At 29.9% G+C, this 10,464-nt stretch overlaps 1 protein-coding gene across 1 annotated transcript; it reads left to right on the forward strand.

Annotated features, from left to right (window-relative positions):
• Window positions 1-808: 808 nt before the first annotated feature.
• Window positions 809-10,120, forward strand: LOC122273100 (lambda-crystallin homolog; the record flags this gene model as incomplete). The annotated part of the gene is given in 4 exon segments (XM_043057164.2): window positions 809-964; window positions 4,208-4,442; window positions 7,387-7,548; window positions 9,926-10,120. Coding segments are annotated over 4 exon segments (741 nt in total), but the record flags the coding sequence as incomplete, so codon positions are not given.
• Between the last annotated feature and the right edge of the window lie 344 nt (window positions 10,121-10,464).

Here is a 10,464-nt window from a genome sequence, read left to right on the forward strand (position 1 = left end):
TATGAAATTTAATTTTGTAAACAACGTTTTTTGACAACAATTTTTATCAAAAAATTTCAAGTTTCAATAAAAATCATTATTTAGAAACTAAGAAACGTAAAATAAAGAATGCTGACGAAACAAAAACAAAAAAANTTGAAGCTGTAATAATTGTATATTTTGAAAACAAAATGTTCTGTGTTTTTTTTGGAAGAAATATTGACGTTTAAGAAAAAGAAAAAAAACTATGATGAATGTTTACGAGGGTGAGCGAAGCGAGTAGATGGTTGAGCCTCCTAGTAATTTAAATAAAGCGTGATTTGTATGCAATTTTATCTCAAAATTTAAATTTTAAGCCAGGTTTTGTAGTTTTAAAGAAGTTTTTGAAATTGCTTGCAAAAAATCGTATTGCGCTCACGAAAAAATAGTATTCAGAATTGCAACAGAAATATTTTTATGTTAAAATTTTTAAGCATTGCATAAGTATTTTTGCGAGTCGCACCCCTGAGAAAATTTTTAAAGCGCCCTTGAGAGACAATAGCTTTAACAGTTATTAAAAATCTAATTATAAGATAAAAAGTTATTCTATGACNATGGAACTAAATGAAAACGTGATAAATTAATGTCCGATGTTTACAGGCTCCCGCTAGACGGCGTACTCGAGCGTTGCGATCGCGAATAAAGATCTGGAAAACTATCACAAACACGTTCAACTCTATTTTTAATGTACTACTTTTTCTAAAAAAAAAATTAAAAAAACGTAAATTATTATTTAAGTATAATAAAAATTTACACTGTTTATTTCGTGTATTCATTTTAAATCTAATCACTTTGTAATGCTCTCTCATTTCGCTTTTATCTTGTTCGAGCAATTCTTATCAGTCCAGGAAACATTTATTTTGTTTCTGCACCTCCTATTTGAAGTTCAGAGCTCGAGATCGGCATCAAAAATGTCTGTGAAAGGTAAAGTAGGAATTGTTGGAAGGTAGGGTTTTATTTTACATGGCTAATTTGTATTGCATCATTAATGTTTTTAAACCTAAAAAAAAACAAAAAAAAACATAAATTTTATTAATTCAAATTCCCGGTTAAAATATCTTTCAATTCAGAAGTTTTACAATGTTTTCTTTTCTTGGACTGGAACAAATTTTCTATATGTTTGTAGATAAGATTTGTTTGTATTTGTTGATGAAAGTTTTCGAATTCTGTTTTTCGCGTTGTCTAAAGATGTTCTAAATTATAGTTTAATTAAATTTTCAGTAGTTCAGATGTGTCTTTAATTGTTAATGGAAAAAAACATTCTAAATATTTATAATTAAAAGCATCTTCTCTTTTTGTTTTATTCCAAAAAGTAAAAAAGAAAATTTTAAAATGTTGACGAACAATGCAAAATATCAACAATTATCAAAAATTAACATTACATGAGATTTTAAGAAATAAATGTTCAAAAAAACTTTTGCTAAATGCAAATTAATTAATTAATAGGGTTAACACTTTTTTCTTCTTATTGCGGAAACATTATGCTTTTTATAGAATTGGCGTTCGACTTCAAAATAACATTATCAACTCCAACTATACGTCAGAAAAAAAAAATTAGAAAATTTCCCACAAAAAGTAATTTTTCTGATTTAAATTATGTTTTATTATTAATTTTAATGTTAGTAGGAAGTTTTGAGTTGTAAAAATTCTTTGATTATTAAAAAATTCTTTGATTATTAGTTTTTATTAGCTACTTCACTAAACTTCACTAAAGTCAAAATCAATTCCTGCCTTTTTCTCAACGAATCATTCTCGAAAACTTAAATTCACTTTGATTTACAAATGACATTTATAATGCATTCAATTCTTCTAAGTATTATTTTTAAATGAGACACTGCTCGCCAAGGGACTTTTTTAATTCTTTTTGATCCTTATAACCCGTATACAAAATTTGAGAGCTACATTTTTATAGAAAACACAAATGCAGATTCTTCTTCTTCTTTTTTTTATTTATTTATTTTTTTTTATTTTTTTTTTAAAGAAAGAAAATGAATAATTTCGGAGAAGAAAATTCAACTTATAAGAAGCATTTATTATCGAAAAATCATAGAGATTAAGACTAAAAATCCCAATACAGTAGCCTATCTTTTGTCTTATTTATCGAATTTGTTCTTATCACAGAACATCATTGTTAAAAATGAATTCTTTTTATTATCAAGAGTTTAAGTAAGTGATCGCAACTGCAGTTGAAGAAACATAACAAAGTAAATAAATTTATTAAAAAATGATCTTCTTTTCGAAGAAAAACTCATAAAAGTTGTTAGTAACGTTTTCTAATTTTATTATTTAGACCTTTTTTTCCGGGAATTCGTTCATCGTTATTTAAAGCAAACGATCATAATTGCAATTTCAGGTACACGTAAAATAAATAAGCTGGATTGAATGAATAAGATAACAATTTTTATTACGTTTTTCTTCAAATTGCTATTTGTAGCATTATTCCGCTCCGTTATTAATTCCCTCCATTATTTGAGTTTCCACTTAAGCTCAACTACTGAATGTACTTTTAAAGTGATTTATATTTACATATTATGTTAGAATATTTAAGTTCATAAATACGCAAGTTTATGTTTTTGGATGTGTTTCTGTAATTACCTCGTCGTATTTAAAGCTGCAGTCTCCAAACGTATTAATATATCAGAACTCAACATTCATCTTAAAATTAAAAATTAGAAAACGATTCTTAAAATTCCATTGTCAAAATTATTTTCGTAAAGAATCGTTCAGTCGAACTCGCTTATTAACGAACTCCAAGGGACCGCAATGTTTGTTTAAACAGTTTTCGTAAAACGAGTTCCCTGTTTAAATTTAATTTTACTTTACGAATATCCGACTCATTTTATTGGGTTTGTGGTTATCAATGTTCAACTTCATAGCCTTGTTATTCTTTTTAACACAACCCAGAAGACTAGCCTTCGTGGAGGACTTTTCGATGGAACCACTCATTTCATTTGCGTTACTTTGAGAGGAAAACCACAAAGAACTCCCACATTTAGCTCGATAGTCAGGGCACTCTAACCAATGATCTGTCTAAAGCTGAGGATATTTTACGTCAGTACTGCTGTCGGTGCAAGCAGGGAACAGAATTCGTTTCGACCTGAAAACGCAGGGATTCGAACCAGTCTCTATAGTTTGGTGTTGGCTCTATAGCCCTGTTTGATTGCCGGTAGAAACTTGAGAGTATTTTGAAAAAAAAAATCTTTTCATTAGACACTCTTTTCTTTAGCAATCAAATAGGTTTTGCAGAGCATTTTTCCTCAATAGTGATTTTCAGATCTTAATAGCGTTTTTTGTTTTTTACTCATCCAATCATTAATTTGCATCTACAACTGTGTACTTTTAACAAGGAGTCTAAAAATATGTACTAAGGATTATAGGTACTAAAGTACCTAAGGATAAAGTATAAAGACGCAATTGATTTATTGTTAGTTCGAAGTGGTTTTTTGGTTAGTGGTAAAATAACTTCGTTAAAAAAAAGTATACGGTTGTCAGAAAAATGCTGTATGACTGGCAAAGCATGCGTTGATTAAGACATCACAAAAACGTCGATTCTTTCTATTTTGAATTGAAGTGCTAATTGAATTAAATTAATTGGAATCAATTGTGCCTCCATTGAAATGTTAAACGCATTTTACTGATTAATTTCACGTTCAATCGCCATTATTTAAGATGACTACTGACTAACTTACTGATTCATTTATTCACTTCCTTTTAATCCTGAGTTCCTTTCATTTACTTATGAACTCTTATCACTTAATCAGTCACTTAACTGAAAAGAATTAAATGATGCTCATTCAGTCAATAGAAGTCCCGCAGTGGACTGATCGTAAAGACACGGTGCTCAGTAAAACATGGAACACAAGTATCACTGGCTGCGGTCAGTACACGGGTAAGAGACCACTATGACCCGCCTGCGTAGGCACCGAGGGTGCGCGCTATCGGTCCTCNGATCAAAATTGCGATGGCATGTCTTCGGATCATCCTCAGGAATGTTTCCCAGACCGTCGCCAATAGCCCATTATACAGCTCTAGTGCGACGTAAATAAAGTACCTATCCACCTACCTACCAGTCAGTAGAAATTAGTTAAAACATATTTTAACAATTGTGCTTGTTTTCTGTATAATATTGTTTGTGACTGCATAATTTTTCAATACTAATAGTGAATTCTTTCTTTTACCAAATTTAAAGTGGCTTTATTGGACGAGGATGGGCGATGCTTTTCGCGAGCACCGGATATTCCGTTGGTATATATGATGTTGAATCTTTCAAAGTTGATGAAGCACTCGCAGATATTAAAATTCAATTACAGAAATTGAAGGAATTGGGCTACTTGAGAGGAAAGCTATCAGAGACAGAACAGTTCAATCTGATACACAAATGCAACACCTTGGAGGAATGTGTTTCTGGTTCTATACATGTTCAAGTGAGTATTATCCCAGATAGCAAAACAAGGTTTATTTCAACTCAGCGAAAACCTTTTAATGTAAACCTAAAATGATTTGTTATGCGGTTTAGGTATAAACCTTCCAACCTTAAAACGAGATCTGTTGCAATCTGCTCTATTCTACGCACATTACCCTAATCCAAAACCTTGGAGAACAACCTTCTATATAAAAACCTGAAATCGTTGGATTGTTATGGGAATAAGGTTTATTTTAACTCGGCGAAAACCTTTTAATGTAAACCTAAAAAGTTTTGTTATGCAGTTTACGTGTAAACCTTCTAACCTTAAAACGAGATCTACTACAATCTGCTCTATTCTACGCACATTACCTTAATTCAAAACCTTGAAAAACAACCTTCTATATAAAAACCTTAAATCGAGGTTGACTTAGGGTTTTCAAGCGTGAAAAAATCTTTTAATGAAGCTAGTCTAAAGGTGAAAATAATCTTAAATCTAGGTAATTATGAGGTTTCTTTTCGCAAAATCTTGTATGCTCAGCTGAAATCCACCTTGTCATGACATTTTAATGGACAATGCAATTTGATCCTATCGCTAGTGTGACGTCATTTAAAACGTCATTATGGACCTAAGTGACCATTTTACCTAAGTGACAATAAAAAGAAAATTCTGACACTAGTAGGTTGTCGTAGTAAGATTTCATGCTTTCTGGGATAGCAACACAGCTTTTTTTTTCATAAATTTTTCCAAAACCCACCCGGATATTGTCTTTCGCCATTCGGGTATCAAAAGGACAAATTTGTTGATCACTCTCGTTAGGTGGGCCAACATTGCTTCTATAGTAGGAAGGATAGATAGTACAGAAAAGAAAAGGAAAGAACATCCATACCTAATCTGGGATACGAACCCGGGACTTGAAGTCAGCTCACTGACCACCATACTCTCCGGTTGGGTATAACAACACAGAAAAATGAATAAAAGATTAAAAATATACTGTTTTTTAATTATAGCATGGCAATTAAAGTGCGAAAATTAATACTCATATGCCAACGTTCTTATCTTGTTCACATTATATTTTATAACCGTCGTTGAACAGCCAACCCAGTTTTGAGTTGACTACTAATGTTCAACTCCGTAGCCTTGTAATTTCGAACCAATCCAGAAGACTAGGAAACTCCTGGATCAGTACCCCCAGAGGTTTGATTTGTTATGGGAACATGAGGACTTTCTGACTCAACAGATGAACCGGACGTTGACTCCTCGTGTAGGAAATGGTGACCGATATACGTTAAATCCGTTGAGTCACAAAGTCCTGAATATTCCCATAACAAATCATACCTCTGCGGGTACTGATCCAGGAGTTTCCTCGTCTTCTGGATGGGATTTAAAATTGCAAGGCTACGGAGCTGAACATTAATAGTCGTAAACTCAAAATTGGGTTGGCTGTTCAACGACGGTTATAAAATAAAAAGGTATGGTTTTACAATTTAAAGAATTCAAATACTGGCATAACTCATAGTTTGGCAATTTTTCAACGAATCTTTAAGTGTTTACCATACATATTATACAACTGCATGCATTTAGGCAAAATACTAATTTTTATTGCTCAAATATTCAAAATTATCACGGCCGACATTGAACATTGAGCATAGAGGAATTTTTCTGAACAACTCCCTCATTGACATCACTTTTATGAATGTTTGTGGAATTTAACTAGGGCTTGCATTTTGTAACAACAGTAGAGTTAATTAAGAGGAAGATTTTTTTTCTTCAGGTCCATAACACATTAAAAGAAATGCACTTAAAATAAAACTCTAATTTTCGTAGCCAATAACGCACAGAAAAACATATCTAATTTGATTTAAATGCTCAAATGGAATCACAATAAGCAATTTTTATTTGTTGGATACCCATAAAATAAATGGTACTTATCCGTTTACTGCTCACCAAACGAAGTTCAGTTTTGAAGTTTTTTACCCAGCTTTCCTCATTAGTGATTTGATAGATTTAGCAAGAGTTTTTGCTTTTTCTTCACCCAAACATTAATTTACGACCCTCAAAATGTATTGCTTTTTTTTGCATTATTTTTGACAAGGATCTTTCAAAAATATATATTAAGAGTGACCATTACAGAACACTCTCTATATTTATATACGGATAATACAGATTATAATAGTGAGTATATATTTGCTCCAACTTATAGATTAACTTCGTTTTTAACCTATAGGTCCTGACCAAAGATTAGGTCCAGAATTTTTGGCATTGAGTGGCAAACCTTGAAAATTTTATTTTTTAATAAAGTTATAATCTTTTATTTTATAATAAACTTTTTGTTTCCTGAAAGTCAATTTGGTGAGCTTTTGGGTTAGAGTGACAACCAAACCCTTCCCTAAAGGTGACATTTGTACATTAAACTGTTCCTTAGCGTTATTTTCAATTAGTTAGGTACTTTACAAGTTTCTGAGAACTTTTCTTTATATAAAAGCACAATACACATAAACAACTTATTTATGACGTTATGACGTCTTCTTTATTGAAAACGCTTTTATGAACAATTTAAAATATGTCGTATCAATATATTGCCCCCAAGTCATTCAATTAATATGAGCTATATATCATATGGACGCGATACATATCTCATATTAATATATCGCTGGTTCAAAACTAAAACGACACATCTGCAAACGTGTAATGCCTACAGATGTGTCGTTTTAGTTTTGAAGCAGTGATATATATAGGTTAGATTTTAAACATCTATGAATTAGAAAAATGTCCTTGTTCTTAGTTAATATTCTCATCAGTATAGCTTTCACAAAAAAAAAAAAAAAAAAAAAAAATCTAAAATGCCTATTGTTTTTTTTCCCTCAATGATTTATTAGAATTTGCGATGGAGAATTCCTTAAAACTTTGTTTTATTTACAGTTTTTTTAATTTATAAAATTTTAATTTCGTGTTTATTTTACAGGAATGTGTGTTTGAAAATGTGGAGTTAAAAAAGAAAGTTTTTAAGGACATGGATAAGTATGTTTCAAAAAATGGCGTACTATGTAGTTCAACGAGTTGTTTCCCGGCTTCTTCATTTACGGATGAGTTAGTGCATCGATCACAAGTAGTAGTTGGACATCCAGTAAGCTTTTTTTTTGACCGTTCGTAATTTAAAATTAAATAGTGCTTAAGTTTCGGTGGATTTTATTGTCCAGTATCGAGAACGAACAAATGCACCAAAAGAATATTTTAGATTTTAACATTTCTAGTGGGAGGAGAAATGAGCAGATAAAGAATGCCGATTTTACAAACACTTGAACAACAGAAAACAGCATTAAATTATTCAAAAAAGGAGTACTGGAAATGTTTTTGTATGTGGTTATTATTTATTAGACATAAATGATTAAGAATGCATAGGTTCCCTACAGTTTAACATTAGGAGACAATATCTAGAAAATGGACAAAAAATATATAAATAAGTATCATAGACAATTAGGGTGGTATAACTTAGATATTGAGTTAGAACTCAGAGTTTTCTCATCCTTTAATATTAAAAGACGGCATTAATAATAAATTAGACAAAAAATATTTGAATTGGTACTGGAGAGGTTTTCGCTGGTTTTACTCAGTAAAGCATAAAACATGAATAAAGCTCAAATGAAAAAATATTATTTTAATTGTTTTTTTGCTTTAGTCTACATAGCACAAAGTATACTCAATCCTTTGTCGGATATTAGATTATAATCACTTGTGTATGTGGGACGTTTCGGTCCCGCCTATGATGGTTATTTATTCTATTTGGCAGGATCTTTCAAATTATGTAAAATGCAAGGCCGTAACCCAATCAGAGTTGAGATCCATAGCGTGAGTCATTTTAGATTCTCTATTCGTTTTTTCTGACACAATACCAATACAGATCAGCAGTTTTTGAAACATAGTTGAATATTTCAGGCACACAATTAAGATTAACTTAATAGATTAGAAAGTTTGATTATTGTTAAATAAAGTTTTAATCTAAAATTTTAAACTTTCATAATGATTTTTATTTTATAATTTATCTAATTTTCTCTTTAAAATTTGTAAAGAATATGGTTGTGTCTTATTATTTTTTTTAAATATTGATTGCGTATTTTATTTCCTTAGGAATGTGTATTTGAAGATTTAGAATTGAAGAAAAAAGTTTTTAAAGAGATGGACGAGTATGCCTCAAATGATGTTGTTTTAAGTAGCTCAACAAGCTGTTTTCCAGCTTCCTCATTTTCTGAAGGACTTAAACATAAATTTCAAGTCATTGTGGCTCACCCAGTAATTTTTTTATAGTTATTTTATTTTGATTTTTATTGTTTATGAAGTGCTATGTTTCTCTTTAGGTTTTGATTGATTTTATTCAATTTCTTTACTTACTATGTCAAGCATCACAAAAATGAACTATGATTTAAAAAATCAATCAAAGACGAGCCGCGATGGCTCAGGGGATAGGAGTTCCCTTGTTTTCTGTATTGGGTTAATTACAAGGTTACGAAGTTGAATGTTAGTAGTCGTAAACCCATAAAATTTGGTCGGCTGTTCAACAATGGTTTTAAAAATATTTTAAAAAATCAATAAAAAAAAAGAAAGAAAAGGAATTAAAAGTCTGCTGTTTGTTGCATTCTGTTTAGGAAACCACAATTAATTTTAAATTTCAAAGATAGTTATAAAACCTGCCAACAGATGGTGGTGCTAATTAGAAACATTATATTATAATGTTTTCTATTGCCTATTAGATTATTTCAATTGAAATCTTTGCATGAATGTCAATTTAGTTTGTTCTCAGACTGTGCCGCCTTGTTGCTGCAAATGTCAGTTATTTAAAAACCTTGTTTATATTTTTTTGGTTAGTAAGTACATTTGTTTACAGAATTTGTAACTAATTTAAAAACCACCAAACCAAGTTATTTTTAGAACGCTTGTTTTTGAGTATAAGGAATTTAAAACAAATTTCTAATCAATTAAAAGTTGTTTAAAAAGTATATTTAATATAAAAATATTAGTTTGAAATCTTGTGTAAATAATAATTTGGAAAAATTTATGAATTTTTAAGCCAAATACTCCGTTTTTTTTTTTTTACTTCATAAAAATAATAGTTTTCAATGTTATACGTTTAAATTATAATTTGGAAAATTATTTTTTGGAGGAATAGTATAAAATATGTACATAAAAATGTATATAAAACATATGTATGTTAGTCAGTATTATATATCTCTATGTATGAAATTGAAAAAAAATGTAAATATATTTATACTCAGATTGTTAAACTTAAAATAAATAGACAACTTAACTTATAATTAGGCAAAAAGAATGGGAAAAAAACTGAAATATCCATTTTTTATGTGTAGGCCAAAGTTGCTAGACTGAGCAATAAATTGTATTTCTGAGACAAGTACCAAATTTATTAATTTTATATTAAAAATTTTCACTGTGCATAGTTTTGCATGATATTCTGTAGGTTTTTAAGAACGTAATACACAACATTTTTTAAGGTTAATCCACCATATTATGTTCCTCTTGTTGAAATAGTGCCTGCACCATGGACAGATCCAGATGTTGTTTATAAAACAAAAGCTTTAATGACAGAAATCGGTCAAAAACCAGTTATTTTAAAAAAAGAAGTTCCAGGATTTGCCGTTAATAGAATCCAGTATGCTCTTATTAATGAATGTTATAGAATGTTTCAGGTAAATTTGTGTCTTTAAATATCTAATTTCCTCTGCTATTCTATCTCTTCTCAAATTTCATTTTATTAGAAACATGCATGCACACAACAAAAAAAAATATTTATGCCTAATATGTTACTCTTTACCATAATGTGTCATGGTTTTGCTGAAGCATGTTAAATTTAAGTAATTCGTTAGTTAAATTATTATTCTGAAAAAAATGAGAAGAAATTTTATAATTTAAATTTTATTAATAGTTCCTTTTTTTAAAAACAAAGGAAGATATTTTTTTATAATATTTATACAAAATGTTAGTTTTGTCTTTATTTAATATACATAAAATTGTAAACAAAAGTAACATGATT

The sequence above is a fragment of the Parasteatoda tepidariorum genome, unplaced genomic scaffold (assembly GCF_043381705.1).
Source record: "Parasteatoda tepidariorum isolate YZ-2023 unplaced genomic scaffold, CAS_Ptep_4.0 HiC_scaffold_1507, whole genome shotgun sequence".
NCBI classification, from domain to species: domain Eukaryota; kingdom Metazoa; phylum Arthropoda; class Arachnida; order Araneae; family Theridiidae; genus Parasteatoda; species Parasteatoda tepidariorum.